Source organism: Mesocricetus auratus, unplaced genomic scaffold (genome assembly GCF_017639785.1).
Source record: "Mesocricetus auratus isolate SY011 unplaced genomic scaffold, BCM_Maur_2.0 Super-Scaffold_15014, whole genome shotgun sequence".
Classification (NCBI taxonomy): Eukaryota; Metazoa; Chordata; class Mammalia; order Rodentia; family Cricetidae; genus Mesocricetus; species Mesocricetus auratus.
The window spans coordinates 68,991,175-69,010,811 of NW_024429186.1; the positions used below are offsets into that span (position 1 = coordinate 68,991,175).

General features: G+C 36.9%; 1 protein-coding gene across 6 annotated transcripts in view; it reads left to right on the forward strand.

Annotated features, from left to right (window-relative positions):
* Window positions 1-19,637, forward strand: part of Nova1 (NOVA alternative splicing regulator 1) — a 117,024-nt gene that overhangs the window by 79,084 nt on the left and 18,303 nt on the right. For all 6 annotated transcript variants that reach the window (XM_040743139.1, XM_040743140.1, XM_040743143.1 and 3 more), the window contains exon 3: window positions 16,326-16,492. In XM_040743139.1, the coding sequence (XP_040599073.1) occupies window positions 16,326-16,492 (167 nt within the window). The remainder of the gene's footprint in view (window positions 1-16,325; window positions 16,493-19,637) is intronic.

Below are 19,637 nucleotides of genomic sequence, written 5' to 3' on the forward strand. Positions count from 1 at the left end.
CAAATGTCCATTGCAGTGAGTCATTGGTCTGATTGGAGGCTTCAGGCTTCTGCTACACCATCAATATCCTGTTGTCGTCCTGTGTCATGGAGATCCTGCTTTGGGATCTGCAGGACCAATCCCTTTATGTGCTCCAGTAGATAATAGATGGGGTGAATGTTGGGGTGGATCAACTCATAACCCTAGTTCTGGGCCAATCCCCCACTCCAGTTCTCACTGGTCCTGACCACCAGCGTGAATCTATGGCATTGCCCTTGCTAGTCCATCCTGTGCAGCTAGGAGCAAGGGGTAGGGTTGTTCTCTTGCTTTCATGTCCTCAGGGCTGGCTCACCCACATCTAAAGCACCAGGACCAGCTCTTCTGTGCTGTCCAGATGAGGTGCAGGGGCCACTCTCCCGAGTGCTGCATCTGGTGAGAGGCAAGACCAGCTCTCTTACTCTCTTGACCTCAGGGCCAGCTTTCCCACCTGCCACAGGTAAGGGAAGGGAGACTTCTCTCCTATGCTCCCGTCCTCCAGGCAGCTCACCCAATCCCGGTGTCCATCAGTAGTGTCAGATCCACTGTGCTGCCCAGGCTAGGTGCAGTGTCTGCTCTCCCTAGTGGTGTAGTAGGTGGGGGGCTCTGTCAGCTCTGTTGCCTGGTATAGGTGGCAAGGGCCAAAGGAGGAGTACTTTGTAGTAAAACTACAATGTTACAGAAGCCATCCATAGACTGTATTGTTCATGAAATAACCAAGAGAAGTCTACATGTCCAGTACACATGATAATTTTTCCCCAAATGTTTTTCTCTGGTGGTTGCTTGAATCCAAACATACAGAAGCCATCAGTGAGGAGATGCTGTGGAAAGCTGATTGACTACTTAAACACTAGTCAAAATTCATGGTATATTTTTTTCAAATGTGTAAGCATGTCTTGTTTCTGTGTTTATCCTTGCCCATTAATGACCAAATGTGGTTTGCTACAGGTGGGTTTGCAGTATGTGCTCCCTATTTATTTTAATGAGTTAGCTGGTGGGGCACTCCCAGACTTCCTGAAATCACTACTGTGATTTTCTGCTGTTTAGCATAAGTAGAAGGGAGCTGCAAGTATTAATTCCTATTACTTTTCCTACCTATGTTTCAGAAAGTACAATTTTTTTTCTATTTCCCTTAGGCTGCTGTCTTAGAGGTGAATGCAAATGTGTTTCCTTTGGCTTTGGGGTTGTTGTTGTTTCATTCATTAATTGTTACTTGATTATTGGCTATATACTGTGTATGGGACATACTTCAAAATGCTAAAAACACAGCAATAAAAAATTATGCAAGGTCACTGCCTTCAAGACACAAGGCAAAGGATTTTGGGTACTTAGCAGCATAAGTAATATGTTTGTAAAATGTAACAATGCACTACAGTAGATGGAGTGTCTGTGTGGCAGGACACATCTGTTTTCACAGTGACCAGTTCACTATAAAACCTTTGAATATATATGAGTAAAGAAAATGTACATACACATATGTGCACATATGTAATTCACACATTCACATACACACAAACACACGTGAGTGTACATGAAACAGTAATCACCAAAGAAAAAGAGGATCTCACCTTTGGGAGGAGTTGGAGAGAAGAAAAAAAAGAGGGGGACATTATGAAATTCTACTTCAAAAAGAGAATGTGGTTGGTGGTTTGTATACTCTGATGGGGGTTGCCTTTCTGTACATATGTTTCTCTTATTGATTAAGGAATAAAGCACTGTGTAACTAGTAGCCAGGCAGGAAGGATAGGTAGGGCTACCAAAGGAGGAGAATTCTAGGAAGTTTAGGCAGGAGGAGTCGTCATGTGAGCCTAGGAAGAGAGTATGCGACTCAGCATTCTCGAGTAAGATAAGACCATGTAGAAATACATAGATTAGTAGTTATGGGTTAATAATTAAGACAGAGCTAGCCAATAAGGAACCCAAGCCACCAGCCAACAGTTTCATAATTAATGTAGTGTCTGTGTGTTCTTTGGGGACAAGGTAGCTGCGGAACTGGGTGGGAAATACCGTAACAACACATTTTAACTCAGGTTTTCCTATGTGTATGAGTAGTGTCTCCATAAAAACATAAAATACCCAGGACTCAGGAGGCAGTGAGGAGGCCTAGGTAATTTGTTGAGCCTTGGGCAGTAGATCAGTACCCATCCCGAGTATACACACGGACTTTGGACTCCCATCCAACAATGTGAGAGGCACTCTCACCCTGAACTCTTGGGGGGAGGGTCTAGGCCCTGCCCTGGATGAAATGACAGACTATGGACACCCCCATGGAGGGCCTCACCCTCCCTGGGGAAATGAGGGGATAATGGGGGGGGTTGGGGGGAGGGCACGGGAGGAGGGGAGGGAAAGGGAGAGGGACCTTGAACTGACTTGTGAAGCAACCTTGTTTCTAATCTAAATTTAAACTTAAAAATAAATAAAAATACAGGCGGATCTCTGTGAGTTCGAGGCCAGGCTGGACCGACAGCCTCCAAAACAATACAGAGAAACCCTGTCTCATAAAAAAAAAGCAAATAAATAAATAAATATAAATAAATAAATAAGAAGAAAAAAACAAGAGTCTTAAGTGGGTTAAATAGTCTCTGTTTGGCAGGACATGCTTGATTGAAGTTCTTGAGTAAAGTTCTAATGTTGATTGAAGCTCTTGTCAGAAACTCTGGCCAGATTGTAGAAGGCTGTCTTCTCACTGTGGTGAAACTTAAGTATTTAGTCTGATCCCTTCTCTGTGTTTCCTTTGTATTGTTAATTTTTATATATTTGTAATGAGAAATTTTCTCCATACAATATATTCTGATTATGGTTTTTGCTTCCTAGTTCCTCTCATCCTTCCCACCTCCCCAGCTTTTTGTAGACTTTTATTTGTCTCATATTGCTTTGTTATGAGCAATTTTTGTCTTACTATGTTTTTTCAATTTTTTTCTTGTATTTTGCTATCTTTTCCAAAATCACTTCCCCATCTCAATGTCCTGAAACATTTCTGCAGGTTTCGTCTAGTGTTTTTCAGTTTCTGCTCTCACACTTGTTGGTTTGTGTAGCTGGTAGTATGAAGATCTGGTTTTATTCTGTTGTTGGGGCATCCAGTTTTCCTAGCACCATATAAAGTGCATAATTACTGGGATTGCAAAGACCATCTTTGGACATTTTGGGTAGCCCATCTCAGAATGTCACGAGTCAACAGCTGTTTGTATACCCTGAGGTAGGTGTACAGGAAACACTGAGGGATGCATACCACTTTCTTCTTTGGGTTGTCTTCAGCATCCTGTTGCTGGGTTTTATTTATTTATTTATGTATTGCTTGTTTGTTTGTTTATCTATTCATTCATTTATTTATTATGTTAGCTTCATTCATCATGAACCTCTCAGTCTGGGATGAAAAGGCAACATTAATATATGTGTTTATTATAATGAATCCATCTTTATTTAATTAACCACTGTTGTTGAGCTTTAGTTTAATTGGGAAGAGAAGTGTTAGAAAACATGGAGATATGTATAGTTCTTCAGTAGAATACTTAAAAATTTTAACTTTTATATATTCTGCTAAATTGACTCCAAGAAAACATGGGGTGACCTGTAAGTCCAGTAATACTTCTTAAAAACTTTTCCTGGTGGCTACATTTTTCAACCAAGGTTATACAACCTTTCTATGTAGGCCTAAAAACAAATATACAAATTATAATTTCTTTTAAAATAATTTTGGGAAAATGTGTAGCTTTACTTTGTGTAAAGACAAGAACAACTTCATATACTAAGTCATGTTTGTCTTTATATGAAGAACTAGCATTTGTGAAGCTGAGGCAAGAAGACTGACATTAAACTAAGCTAGTCTGGGCTACACTATGAGGTCCTCTCTAAAAATAAATGAATAAATAAGTAAATCTTACCCGAATGTTTGCTATTGCAGAACATAGGGAACACAGAGTATCAGAGTTTTTCTAAATTGGTCATCATTTATATATAAATCTCAGCATCAAACATGTCACTTCATATAAATACATAGTACAAAATTGCAGAAGCATAGCTAGAACCATTTCAGAAATTGCTAGAATTCGATTCTACTTCCAAGTCAAACTTATTTTCAGAAGAAACTCAGCAACTGAAATGCAAGTTTTTAAAATCTAACATTGTAATATAATAAAATACTGTTTTGAAATTCACCACTTTCTGGTAAAGAAAGTATTTCTATTTTCTATAATTAAATGATTCTGTTTTATCAAGGACAGAAAATTTGAATGTACACTGAAAACTTGGCAGTTCATAACACAGTAGTCTCAGGTATAAGTAGAGTGTTTGAGACAGTGTTCATTGGCCTTGCTTGCTTTGAAAGATTGTGCAATACAGAGTGTATATTATGTGTTCAAATCCAAAATTGTTGTGAGGATTTTCAGAAAGCCCTGACTTAATTATGAGCTTGCCATTGATTAAATTTTGGTTCTTATGAATTCAGAAGTCTCTTAATGCTGACCAAGTTTTAGTCCCCACTTTTAGTAAGAGCACAGTAGTATAAAGGTATCTTAGATGCTCTGTGTCTATACAAGACCTTTTAACTATTTACTTAACAGAGCTATATGGTGTATTCACTTGTTTGCTAAGTCTTAATAGATGATATTAAATGTGTTTACTTTGCATTGTTACAGCACTCTTTGCAGTTTGTTCTTTGATCTATGTGATTTTCCTCTTGCAACATCCCAGCTCTGTGTGTGTCTGTGAAGAGTAATGCAAAGGCACTCTAGCTCATCTTGTTCTCCTGATGTCTATCTGTTTTCTAAGACTTTTCATGTTTTACATGTTAAGAAATTAATTGTATTAGAAGTCATTGTAGAATGCCGCAACTGTGTTGCAAGGTTTCCTGGTCAGATGGTAGCCCAGGAAAGTCCTTCTTTTAGAGTCACATAAGTATACTTTTGTTAGGCGAGCACTGGATGGAGAGGCTGCATGGAAGATAGACTTTGACATTGCTAATGGAAAGTAACAGAGACTCAGCAGATAGAAATAGAGATAATTCACAATTCTTCACTGAACATTAGTTGAGGGGGTAAATAATTAACAATTATGACAAATATTAACAGCACTTTATAGAAAATTAATGTGTGGAAATTACTTCTAATCAAGTAAGGTGAGATAACAATGGTGCATTTTGTTTTTAGGGTCACTAGGAATAGTACATTTGTGAAATTATTCAGGACACAAAATGCAGTTATTTGTTTGAACTTAGCTCAGTCAACTTTAAGTGAGGTAACACATCTTAACTCTCCACTCTCTGTAATGTAGTTGTCTGCATTCATTTAGTTTTTGATACATGATCTTTAAGCTCCAGTATGCACAACTAACAAAATTCTCATGGGGGGGGCTGAGCTTTAGAAATCTCACTTAATAAGTTTTGGCGTTTTAATAATTAGAAAGACTTAAGCAAATGTAAGTATTTTCCCAAAATAATTAGTATTTTCAAACCTATTGCCTGTACAGTTTCCTGAATCAGAATGAGAAACTTTCAGAAAGGACAGGACCTTCATTTCTTACCAGTTCTTCCTGTATCTTTTAAAATAGAACTTAAATTAAAACAATAATATCACATCTGCATTAATTGAAAACTGGAGTGATAGAATTATTTCCCTCTACCTAAAACATGCTACTCACATTTAAGACGTGTTAATTGTTTCATTTCAGCATACATCCAGTGGCTTTTTCTATTAAAAGAACCATAAACTACACATGAGGTGTGATACGCTTATATTCCTACTCTTAGGAGACTGAGGCATGAGAGTTTCAAATTAAAGCCCCACTTACCCTACATAGCAAAACCCAACCTGCTCCCCAGCCTGTCCCCCAGTGGAGAGTCAGACACTTAGTACCGTGTGTGTATCCACTAAAGATACTACTCATTGCACACATGCCTGTGTCTGCAGATTGGGTTTATGATGTCTCTATGTGGGGTGGGTTTTCATGTGGCCTCTGTACCATAGGAGCTTTCCAGCTCTGTTCTACATTGTGGTTCCTCCATCCTCTCCGCTTCTTCATGATACAGCAAATTGACAATAGTAATGTCTTCGCAGTGCCAAAAACAGCAATGAATATCCTGTCTACACTTGGGATGATATTATACTATCCATCATTAACGTTATAGTTTTAATTTCTACAAATATCCCTGAATCCCTACTCTGTAAACTTTTGAGGTGAATATGCCAATTGAGTTTACTTGTGACACTTTAAAATTTTGCAGATGTTCTGTCAAATACCACATGGCCATGAATATATAATTTACATTTAGGATAAGATTCAAATCCTCTCTCTGTTGTAGGACTTTATTGTGAATCACTCAGTAGGGGGTATATATTCTGTAGTTCTTCCCTTCAAAATTATTTAGCCAGAGGTTGTATGTTTTGGGGCACTTGTTGTAGGACAACTGCTGTGTTGCACACAGATGAAAGTGCCAAATAAGCATTTGGTACCACAGCCACTTAATTTTTTGAAAGATTATTAAATTGCACAATCGTGTTTTCTCTTTAATCACAACACAGAACTAGACACTATGCCATCACAGCACAATTTTCCTCCAAAGAGTTTCTTCCACAATTCCTAATTATTCTTGGTGCAGCTTCAAAAATTTTTGTCAATATGGTCAGATTTTTCAGCTGATAATACCTATTTTCCTTTTACAGGCGTATATGTTCTGGATTATTCCATCTTCCAATCTTCATGTTTCCTCTAGTTTCCACTGAACATTACTTTTCTCAACTGTGTAGATGCATAGCATGAGAAATCAAAGTTCTGACAATCAATTCTTTCTCTAAATTCCATGACCTTTACACCTAAAATTCTGTTTTGCTGGAGTATCCCATTTTTACCTCATGTTTAGTTCATGCATTCTAGCTTCTTGGGATTTAGAACCTGCTTATACCCCCATTCGGGTGCTCTTTCTGTCTTCTGTTTATGCAAAAGAAATAGTTATCCAGACATATGAATCCATATGTGTCACAGATGCATCAGTGTCTCATGGTACTGTGGGTGTTAAATACTGTGGGTATAGGAATATATCAATATTTCACATTCCTGTGAATTTAGGATGCTGAAGAAACAATATTAATAGTCCATGGTAATTTCTATCTGGGAGCATCCCGTATGCTTAGGAATGCACAAAAGTTCTTAGCCTATAGTATCACAAACCAGGCAATACATTTTCTGAACTTAGTAACTGACCAAGAACTTAAAGATAAATAACAGTGAGGCAAAAGGGTGAGTGTACAATAGAGTATCTAAGGTAAGGGCTGAATCAGGTGCAGACCTATGTGAGAAGAGGTAGAGTTACTAAGAAAACAGCCAAGATTGTACTGGCAGTTGTGTGTTTGGAAGCAGTATGTGATAGGAGTACACATTATGACTTTGCGGCCTTAGGTGTGGAAATGAAACTATGTTAGGATTGTCTGTGAGGAAGGCACCTTTCTGCCTAGCGTGAGATTCTTATAGTTAGCTTATAGTTAACTTATAGTTACCCACTGAGTTGTTCCTCCCTACCACAGCCATGTATGTACTCAAAACAATGGAAAGGGAGCCCTGAAGGAGTTTCCAGCAAGCTGGAAATAGGTTCATTTTTATGCAAGGCTTTTGATGTGTCTGTGAAAAGCAAAAGTCCTTAATAAAAATGTGTATGTCTCAATCCTCAGGACAGCCAAGGTTCCTGTACCCTTTTATAGATCACCCACTAATATTGCCCATGGGACTTCTCTATCACTATTATCCTGTTGAATCCTCTTATGACAAGAGGCCCTCTCCAGTACATTGTGAGTCTTAGACACAGACCAAAACTAGTTTTTCTATTTCCTTTAAATTTATGTTCTTATGTGTATAGTTTTAAATTGATTTCCACATCAGTGTTAATTTAAAACTGTGTATGTGAACTATGCATGTGTACATGTGTATGGATGGGGACCCTGCTTATGCAGGTGTGTTTATTCACTCAGGTATGTGTAGAGGCCAGAGGTCGAAATGTCTTCCTCAGTCCTTCATCTACCTCTCCCTAAATTTGGGTGTCACTGTTTCCACTTCACTGACTGACCATCAGTTTTCAGGGTACCCTCATGTCTCTGAGCACTAGAATTACAGATGTTCATTGTCATGGCATCATTATTCCATGGGTACATACTTGCTTTGCTATAGGCCTGGGCTACATCCTGTTTCAGACCAGCCTGAACTACAAAATGATACTCTTTTAAAAGAACAAAAGTAAATAAAACATCCCTTGTTTAGCAAACCCCCAGGTTAAGACTTTGTTTTCATCTGTAATAAAGAAAAGGATATTTATGAACAGTCTTGTCTCTTAGGAGTTATTCCTTTAAAAATATCATGTTCAATATATTTATACCTTACCTTAGCTCCAAACTAACAGAAGTTGTCAAAATATTTTATTATGCAGTGATTAATTTAATTAGGAAGGTTGATCTGTTCTTGATATGGTTAGGAGATTGCTGCAATCTAATATTCTCTCCCACATAAACCTTTTGCAGAATTACTCTCAAGCAAGTAGAAGACAGATAGATTAAAAGGCCAATGGCTTATCTTTCATCCTAGATCAATAGAAATGTATAGGATGTACTGGAGTAGGTAATGATCTTTAGTCATGACAGTTCATATATTATTTTCCCTCTTTTGACAGTTCCTCATCTGAATTAACAAAATGTTGCATGTGGCTCATCCAAGGCTGTTTTTTAATTTATTAAAAATTATTTTCAGCCATTTACTAAGAACAGAACTGTGGGTCATACCCATGATTAAAACAGTCAAAATGTATTTCTATTAAAGAGGGACAAATAACAAATAAAGACCAATACACAAGACAGTTTTGAAAGATGACTGGTTGGGGGTTATAATAAAGAAACATGAGATTATAGGTAGCCATCAACAAACTGTTTTATGGTTGCTGAAGTTTTCTCTGATGAGGTATTACTGAGCTAAAGCTGAAGCGATAAATGATGTCTGTATGTGTAGCTGGGGGTGATTCCATAGGGAATGCTGGAGAATCTAGGCTCCTAAGACAGGCATCAGCAGGAAACAAGACCTGAGTGAAAGCAAGCTTGGCATGTTGCAGTAACTAAAAAAGACCGACTCCCTGGAGTATACCAAAAGGCAGGGAAAGTAATGTGAGATGAGAACAAAACTTAGTTGAGCCACATCCTGGTAGATTTGAAAGCCTCAGTAGAGTCAAAATTAAACTCTAACTGGCAATGAAACACTGTCGGGTTTTTAAAAGGTAAATTACTTGTGATTTGCATGTTTGAAACGTGAGAAATGGAATGTAAATGTCAAAAGGGTAAAACACATACTTAGACTTTCTCAATGGACTTGTTGAAAGATAGTGATGGCATGGAGTATAGGGAAGTAATGGTAGACAGTGAATTAATTCATAATACAATTTTATATTTACAACCATGGGGACTTGAGGAGTGTTATCCTGGGAAGATAGTAGCTGCAAGAACACCGAAAAAGAAAGTGTTTCTATAAGGAACACATAGCTAATTGAGTCTACCATGTGGGAAGGAAATGCAAATGCCTACATTTTGTTCGCTTGCTGTTTTCCTGATTGTTCTAAATTACAATATGCCTCCCATCCTGCCTTGATGACTGAAAACTTCAGTGTTCGAGTTGCTGTCTGCCTCTACACATTTAAAAAAATATTGCTTTAAACAGAAAGTGCTCTGAGGAGATTTTAGAAGTTTGCAGTTTAGAAATGCAAAACTTGGGTAAGACAAGGCTTAGAGAGGATTGTAGAGTAGGTTTTAGTGAAGGCATTATGACATGCATTGTGTAGTAGTTTGGGAAGACTGGCACTTAGGGTTCCAGTCCAGGTCATTGTTTTAATGGTGTACGGTGCTACAAGACTTTTTGCTCCATTAAATTGTTTGGAGTCTTTAATGAGAAGGACAGTCATTAGATAGCGAAGTTCTATACTAGATACAGATGAAGGGAAGTCTTGACTAAGATGACCCAACTGAAGGACACTCAGGACTTGAAGAAAGTAGGTTAGTGAGTAAAGCATGAGGCCAGAAACTGCATGGAGAGAAAACAAGAAATGAGAGACGAAGATTTCCTTCTAAAGGAAGGGTTGGCAGGGCCAGCTCTCTGTCCTCACATAGATGCAAGGCCAGTAAGTGAACACGAGTCCAGAGAGTCGCCTTAACTGGATTAGAAGTGCAGAGGCCAGGCCAGGGAGTCAGGAGGCTTGAGCCTTTGGAGAATAGTGTGATCAGGTGGCAGTGGTCGATTCCACACGTGTTGCGTGCAAGTGCTACCTAACCTGGAGGTCCTTCAGTTAAGAACACAATCAAATAATTCTGAATATAGTAGAGAAAAAAGATAGCATGGAATTATAAAAGTACAGGTACATAATTTGATAGTTGCTGGAAATAAAGTCTTAAAATTAAGACTTGTAATATATGTCAGTCAGCTTTAGTCCATGGTCCACAAGACGTCCAGCTAACTATTTTGAGCTACAGACAAGTATCTAAAATGCATAATCTATTTACATATCACATATTTAGTCCATCACTATTAACGTAATCATGAATACCTTAATTTGTACTTTCTTAACATTCAGTATTAAAGTGAAGTGAGAGTCAGTGTTCAAAAAGTAATTTTTAAGAATTACAGAATTTTCAAAAACTCTCAACGCTCATATTGAGGCCAATGTAAAACATTTGTCGAATGTGGTATGCAAAAGCATAACAAACAAAACCAGTTGAAAATATAGGGAATAGAATCCTAAAAACCTGTAGTAAAAGAAAGGAAGTCCTTTATCATCTTGGGTATGGGACTGAAATCCCTAATCTAAAAGCAAGAACAATAAGAGAAAAAAAATAGATCAGTTGATTTCATCAGAAATTAAGTACTTGGGTTGGGAAAAGGCTCTATGGGTAGAGTCTTAGCATAGGACTGAGGTCAAATACCCAGAGCTCTCATAAGCCAGATGTGGTAACACATATCTGTAATCCCAGAGCTCCTCCAAGGAAAGCCAAAATAGATATTTCCAGAAAGGCCACAGGCCAGCTGTCCTGCAATGCAGTCACCAACAGCAAGAGATTGTGTCTCAAACAAGATGGAAGGTGAGGACTGTCACAAGGTTATCCTCTAACTTCCACAAGTGGTCCATGGCGTGTGTACCTCCAAAAGCATAATAACACACACAAATGTGAAAAATAAAACCTGTGTATAAAAGTAATTATCATCAGATTAAAAAGACAGTCTTTAGGATAGAGAAATATATATTTTTGAGAGCTACAAAATCTCCATAATGTATAGAAAACCCATTTCATTTAAAGAAATGAAAATTTACAAGTGAACAAAAAAAAAAACTTGAAAGATGCCCAACAGCACTGGAGAACTGCCAGTTTAACTACAGTGAGCTCGGCCCAGCCGTTTATGTAGATTTTAATTACAAAAATGAAGAATAAATATTGTTCGGGAGGAGGAAAATTAGAGCCCTCTTACAATGATACTGAGTATGTGAAGTTGTGTGGTTTTAGAAATCACTTCAGAAGGACTAAATATATAATTACATATTATCCAGAAACTCTTTTCCTTTGCATATGTACAGAAGTATCAGAAATAGATGCCTAAGTGATACATGCTCACTAATGTTCACTGCAGCATTTTGCAATATTCAAAAGATGGGAACTAGGGAGGGGCCCATATGATCTTATGACATAAAAATGCATGCTCTGTATATGTAATAAAGTATTATCCAGCCACAAAAAGGAATAAAAATTGATATATGTTACATCATGAATAAACATTGAAAGAAACATGCTTTTCCCCAACCTTACTCTGCTAGGGCTAGGGAAATTATGAGGAGATTTGTACTATTATTTTTGTCGTTGTTGTTTTGTAAAAAATTTTTTAAATTAGAAATTAGAAAAGAGGCCGCAAGATGGAACAGGGGCCGGCACAATGGAGCATAAGCTATAGAGTGCATTAACCATAGTTTATTACAGAGGCGGGAGATCGAGAGGCGGGAGACAGACATGAGAAATGAGAAGAGGGGGGTAGAGAGAAGAAGGGGTAAGTGAAGAGCTTGGAGAGCATAAGTGTGGAGAGAGGAGTAAGAGAGAGTAGAGAGAGCGACTACGTGGAGGTGATCACTTAAAAGGGGAAGCTTACCCATGCTTACCGAGTCATTATGCAGCCCTGCAATGAGTGATGTAGTGATGGCGCGGCAAGCCACTGTGCATGCCCCACCTGTCGTCAGGGGGGTGGGGTCAGTGTGATGCAGGAAGTTCCAGCAGTTATTTTTATACTGTAAAGGTGAGGTGGCTTGTGTGCCACAGAGCAGATTTGTAGGTCACATGATAATGCTGTGGATTTCATTCTCTCCTTATACCTTCCGTGGATCCCAGGGATCCGACTGGAGCTCAAGAGGCTTGTGAGAGAGTGGCTCATACCCACTGAGCCATTTGCAAGATCTGCTCTTTTTTTTATTTTCAAGTTTGGAAATAAAGTTTTGATATGCATTACATGCCCTCATGCCTTCGCCTAAGTTCTTTTTACTGAGAGCCTTTTTATGGACATAGAGATAATTTATAACTTACTGTACTTTATTTTTTAATCATTTCCCAAAATTCATTTTCCCATACATTGGCTGAGCTTACAAATCCCAAGAGGTGTATTGGCTTTATAATGTAGATTTACAAACAACCTTATAAGTCAATCATATATGTTTTTCACTTTAGACATATCATTTAGCCTAGACACTGTAGTAATTTCTGAGAAGATAGTTTGACACTTCTGTAGTTGTGTACTAAGTAACAAGAGTGCGATGATAAACATGACAAGTATGATTTTTTATATCTTTTCAGCCAATTCCTGTCCCCAATAGTCTTCATAGCACTTCCTCTTTTTAGTCTTCACGTTGTCTGCTTTGCTTGTTTTATGTCTATCACCGGTGAAGAACACTGTGGCCATCATGAGACAATGATGGATATGGCCATCACTGTGTCTTCAGCCTCCAGTGTAGTGCTTGAGTGATACGGGTTTGGTGAATGTTTATCAAATGGGCTAACAAATCAGAAACCAGAACCCACACAAACTCAAGTTCATTGTTTTAAACAGCAGAAGGGTCAACAGTGTCAAATGCCAGTGACAGTACAAATAGCAGTGACATGAAGAGTGGGTCCACCTGTGATGGATGGTTTCTGTGGGGTTATCCTAAAGTACTAATTGAGTAGATCTGGGAGAGGTGTTGCTGTTTGAGGTTGTGTGTTAAGGAGCTGGAAATATTAGGGATTCCTTCAAGGACACTGAGTTCAGGAAGGGGCTTTTTATCCAATCTAGTGTTATAACTACAGTTGTCCAAATTAAAAGTGATCCTTTGGGGGAAAAAGTGATTCTTTGATGCTACAGAATGCATACGTCTCATCACTGCTTCAACTATGTTTCACATAAAGTTATTTGAATTTGGAACCAATCCAATTCTAGATTGCATTTGATCATAATATCCTTAAATCAAGTCTTTTTTTGAATAGAATCCAGTCTGTCAAAAGATGTACTTTACATCCCTGATAGAATTTTTCTTCCTTTTGGTAGAGTCAATATCTCAGTTTTCAGTGCTATCTGTAACTATAATGTAAAGTTGCTTTGTTACAGTTAGTTCCAGCTCTTTGATGATATGCATTTCTCTTTTGTGCAGGATCACAGCAGTGCGTGGGTCTAGATTTTATTCATCATGCTAATGTTGACACCTGAAATCAAGTGGAGAGGCTGATGTTTCCATGCAAATTTTTTTGCATTAACCTTTCATTCAGTTTTCCCAATTTGTCATTTTTGCCTGTTATACTTCATTAAATTTACAGAGATGTCTTGTTCCAATTATGTTACTGTATTTAACCACTGAAAAGATCCGAAAGAAGCACAGTGGATATAGAGGAAGTGCAGCTTAAGCAGGAGGAGTGTGTGCTGAGTGAAAAGGAATGACACCCAGTGCACGTGTGGCAGACTATCCGGGAGCTGTTCTAAGGGCCTTGCTGAAAATCACAGTAGCACAGAGAATATATCGTGCTTCACATCTATGAAGAACTGCTTGAGAGTTGTACTTTCTTTAAGAAATGTGGGTTTTTTCAAAATATTTGATACTGGCCTTTTGAACTTTTGAAATAAAAGTATTCAGCATTTCCAACATCACTTTTTGCTTTTTGTCAAGATTCCTTCTTGTTATCAATACATATTTTGTAATTTCTCTCTTAACACATGTGACGGGGAAATAGAAGGCAGGGTTGTTTGGAAAGGGAACCGGAAGTGGAAAGAAATGGTGGTGAGTTCACCAGCCATTGTCAAGTCAGTCACTGTGCAGTGCAGAGACACAAGCATGTATAGTCTCCTGCAGTGTGGGATGGCGTAATGGTGTGCTGCACACCTGCATTTCGCATTATGTACATGGGTTTGCGTTTTCCTATAGCTGACTCTCAGCTTTGTTGTACTCTATTGCAGAGAGTAGTAAATGCTGCCATTAAGCAAATAAAATGATAAATATCTGGCAGTTTGGCTTAGACACTAATGGAGTCTAAAAGCCTTTAAAATGACAAAACGCGGCAACTTTTATGATTTATAGGCTCATTTGTGTTACACAGTTTGGTCATATACTTGACAGTATTCCTCTTTTTTTTTTTAACTCTCTCCTAAAAAATTATGGTTTTGTGTTACCTGAGTGGAAAGCCATTAGAATTCAGGAGCAGAATATAACAGAGTATCAGCTAAGTCTCCCAGTGTTGTTCACAGTTTCCTTCTAGTCCCGCCCTGTTTGCACGGTCCTAAGGGAAAGGGAGTAATTCAGTTGTTCCCCAGTGGATACACTGCCTCAGAGGCCCTCTGAACTGCACTCAGATTGCCTCATACTTGCTGTTGTATAATGCTGTTTTTAGACAGTCATATTTCTTTACGGATCAGGGGATTCCATTTATTTTCTGTTAGTCTACACAGTCTGGAGAACACTGGTTGCTGTGCTCAGACATGTACTTGTCAAATCAAAATCCTAAGAATAATGTGGATTACACAGTGTTTAGTTACGTGGTTCCAAGCTCCTTTCTTTGGAAGTCGTCCTTTAAGCTAGACTGTTTTGGCATCCACAGAGCACTCTGTGGTGTCTCTGAAAGCAGTGATGTAATCTGATCCGTGTTGTGTGTGGTCTGAGAACCCGAGGAACATTTTACATTAGCTGCATTGATCGGGAATCCTTTCTAGCCATTTACTAGACAATTAATACAGTCTTGTAAAGTGTCCCCTGGGTGTCTGTATATACTTGATCGTTTACCCAGGACCAAAAGATGCATCAAGACAGACAAGAGTAACTTTAGCTGATTAATAGAAACAGGAAAATCTAAATCCACAGATCATATTACATTTCATACAGCCTGAAAAATAAGCTACGCTTGCTCTCTTGAAGTTTCTTTGAACCCAAGGAAGTATCTTTTCATAAATTTGAATTTTCATTGATAAAAACATGAAAACATAATTTAGATATCCGTCTGTAATTATAGTCTTATTTCTAAGTCCTGTGATCCAAGTCTGTCTCTCAAGAGTGGCAAACGTCCTCTGCATCAGTCCTTAAAGTAGCATGACTCTTTGTGGCTGGTTTTTCAATTCTAGCAGTTTTATGATTTTGTGTGTACACAGTGGCAGGGGTTTTGAAATACTGTCACCAGTGGAACTGTAGTGCATGTCAAGAAGTGCAGAAAGACCGTATTTCTGATCTCTGAGCCATGTGCTGGTCTGGATCACTAACGAAAGACTATGTAATTGATTTGCAGTCAAGCCTGCTGTAGTCAGCCTCAGAAGAATATGAAAAACTAGTTGTGTGTTGTCATTACCTTAAGGCATATCTATAAAATCCCTATACTATATCATAGACCATCTAAATCCCATTTAGATGTCCCTGATGTTTTCTATTTCATTTAAAATATGTCATCAATAACATTTATATCCATTCTTGTATTCAAAAAAAAGTTTAATGATTTACTCATACAAAATGAGTTCCTTAAAAGGTGTTTTCATAGATTCTTACCTGTTACAGCTTCTAGCCCTAAGGTCTTTAATGAGTGTTGCATGAGTGTACATTCCTGGTCTCTGGATCTTTGGTTCCTCTGGAAGCAAGTGCCTGAGAATATAAGAAAAGAATGAATTCTAAAATGTTGATTACTTTAATTGCAGTTGAACATTAGAAGTTCAGAGCTGTACACATTGCGGCATTTTATTAACATTATACTGTCTTCCTTCTTCATAATTTCTCAATGTACAGTGAAAGGGATCTTTTCTGAAAGTGAGTCTTCTGTCTGCAGGTACTACTGAGAGGGTGTGCTTGATCCAGGGAACAGTGGAAGCGCTGAACGCAGTTCATGGATTCATTGCAGAAAAAATTCGAGAAATGCCCCAAAATGTGGCCAAGACGGAACCTGTCAGCATCCTACAACCTCAGACCACCGTTAACCCTGACCGCATCAAACAAGTGAGTGTTCAGTTGTGAAATGAGATAGGAATACCCACAATACAGTATGAATTCCTTTCAGAGGAAGCAATCTAGTTGTAGTAGAAGAAGGCTTAAACTTACCTGAAGTTGTCATTTAGCTTTGAAGAATTTCAGAGCCTTTCGCAAATAAAAGTATTGATTGATTGAATTATATATACATTTATTAGTGATACAAAAAGAGGCACTAGTGTGACTCTTTATGATTTCTTTTTGCAAATATAAATCCAGGGATTTTCTTAACTTATGAAACTCTATTCTGTTTAAAATATAACACTTTTAAATATAAAAATGTAAATAAAATTTATATTTTCAATATTTCCAATGCCCAACTTTAGTGACATTTGTAGTTCTCAGTATAGGTATTGCATAGACTCCTGTTTTGTTAATTTGTCTTGTCTACCATTTTAATAACACGTATGTATAAGTCAATATGTACAGCTAGTGTTAAGTTCTTTGTTACCAATCAGCTATTGCATTTTGTATCGCATGTGTAGTACTTATATATGTGTTATAAAGGCCCAATGTCAAATTTTAATGTATGGAATTTTCTGTAAAGAAAATTTTTCGTGACAAAAAAAACAATGTGAACGTTTCAGACTGAGTAATGATTGAGATGACATAGGGAAATAACAAATTGCTTGATGTTAAATAAGATGGATTTTTTACCATAAATACTTTAGACATACATATTTGAAATTTATGTTCATATTATTGTCTACTTTTTCCCTCTTATTTAGCCACTTAATTTGTGAGCTAGTTTTATTATCAACAGATTGTGATTTTAGAATAAATGTATTATTTATAAATTAGCAGAAAATTTATTTTCATTGTAATAAATTGAAATATAGTTCAAGGCTCTATTAATTTCATGTTTCTGAATTGAAAAATATAATAACCAGTGCTATGAACCTATGATCTTATTAATATGTAGATAAATATAATACTAATCATATGTTAACTTTAAAATTTATAATTACAATATGCTAAAATTATAGACTAATACTCAATTACCTATTAAAAATCTGTTTAAAAATACTTCCTTATTTAAACCATGAGATAGTAGCTTTTACTCCATATAAAGATCACTCATGAGATATTCCATCCCTGTTGAATAGTTGTTATTCCAGAACTGTAGAGGAGTGTACCTCTATGGACATGTGGCAACATTTGCATACCTTAAAGTTATACATACTAGTACTTCTTTATTCACAATAATTTAGTAGTGTAAAGTGCTAGGTAAATATAAAACAGTACAAATACTGTTGACTTAACAGTGATACAGAGACTTAATCACATAGGGAAACAAGGTGTCCAGATGGCAGACATCGGGTTAAGATCATGTGGGGCTAGCAATGTCCTGAATGAGCACTGAAGTATCTAGTCTCTTTACTGTCTGTCTTAATCCAGTCTATTTCTTCTCCCTTTTCTCCTGTAACTTCTATGAAAACATTAAAATATTTAGGTGGCCACTTTGATGTTTTTTTTTAAAGAGACATAAAATTATACCTTGAATAGTATAAAACTCTATCTAGAACAGTAACATGAGATTTCTTTTAATATTTATGTAGCAACAAATACAGAGAGTACCATCAAAAAGTAGTCTCAATCATTATTGAAGTTCCAGTTTTAGCTATGGCTATATGAGATTGACAGGCTGTCATGTATGCAGGACCAGTGTAGACTGATGGCTGCCACCAGAATTTTAAAGCATTTGGTTGATTACTGTTTGCGTTGTTCAAATGTTGATTATATTTAAGATAAGTTTTAAATGTTAATATTGATTTATCTAGTTTTTTATGTTTACATTCATTTATATGTCTTGATAGTCATGAAATTAAAAATTACTGTTAAACTCCATTTTCATGTAATCAGCAATGTGAATAACAGAGTTAATCATTACAAAGTTGCAAGTGATAAGCACTGAGTCTGCTGAGGCAGCATATTTAACAAACATTAACTGTACAATGTAGAAACTATGCCAAGTGTCTTAAAATTTGTAGGAGAAATGAGTTTCTTACCTACACAGATGCATCTTCTTATACTCGACATTCTTTAACTTTCCAGGTATCTAGTTTGCCAATTTACTATTTCGTTCCAAACAATGATAGAAGTAGTCGTCAAGTATATAAATTTCAATGGCTGTGATTTATTCCTCAAGAAATGATGCCACTTGTACACTATAAAATAAATATTTATAAAATAAATTATTTTGTCATAAAATAGATAAAAGTGGATTTCTTGGTATTTAGACGTTTAAATTTTTACCCACAGAATCTGAAGATATCTTGCTGAGAATCTTGCTCAGAACAAGTAATCCAACTTGCTCTAGGATTCATTCCCCAAAATAATTTCCTATCAAGTATTAATTACAAACATTCCTCTAATGGAAGATTATTTACACAATAAAATTGGAGTTAAGAAAATGCTGGAGCCAAATATATTTCCATATAAACAGATTCAAGTGAAATTATGAATTTTGCTTAGTGTTTCTATTATTATCTTTGTTGCTTGTTTTGTGTTGACAATTTTAAGCTTTTGCTATTTTAAATTTTTAAGGTATAATTTTACTTAAAATGAGAAATCAAATGTAGTTCTCAGAAAGTCAGATTTGAAAGTGCTGACGTTCCATCATCTCTTGTGGTTTTTCTGATAAATCTTGTCCTGCTTTGTATTCTAAGATACAGTTTACCAACTAGGTACATTTTATAAACCATAATACTCTATCCAAAGGTACCTATCCTTTTTGGCTGGTAGCATCACACAAGTATAGATTCTCATGTCCTGCATGTTCATCTCAGAAGGTCCCATGGCAGGACAGTGATGATCTCTATTTCAATGCCTGAGATCCAACTTCATGTAATAGATGTAGGTGATTTAGTTCTTAATCCTGGACCCTTTTTAAAGCCAAGCTATACAAGTAAAAAGGAAGGTAGGGCAACTAAAACATTTTCCTTACATTTAAAAATACCAAGAATTTTATGGTGCATTTCCAGAAGTAACATTCGTCAGTTTTGAACATCATTTATTCAAACATAAATTTATTAAAGTTCTTTGTAAAACAATTGAAATTATAGCTCTTGTACTTCATCCTAATTTTTCTTGTGATATTGCTTATCCTATGAAA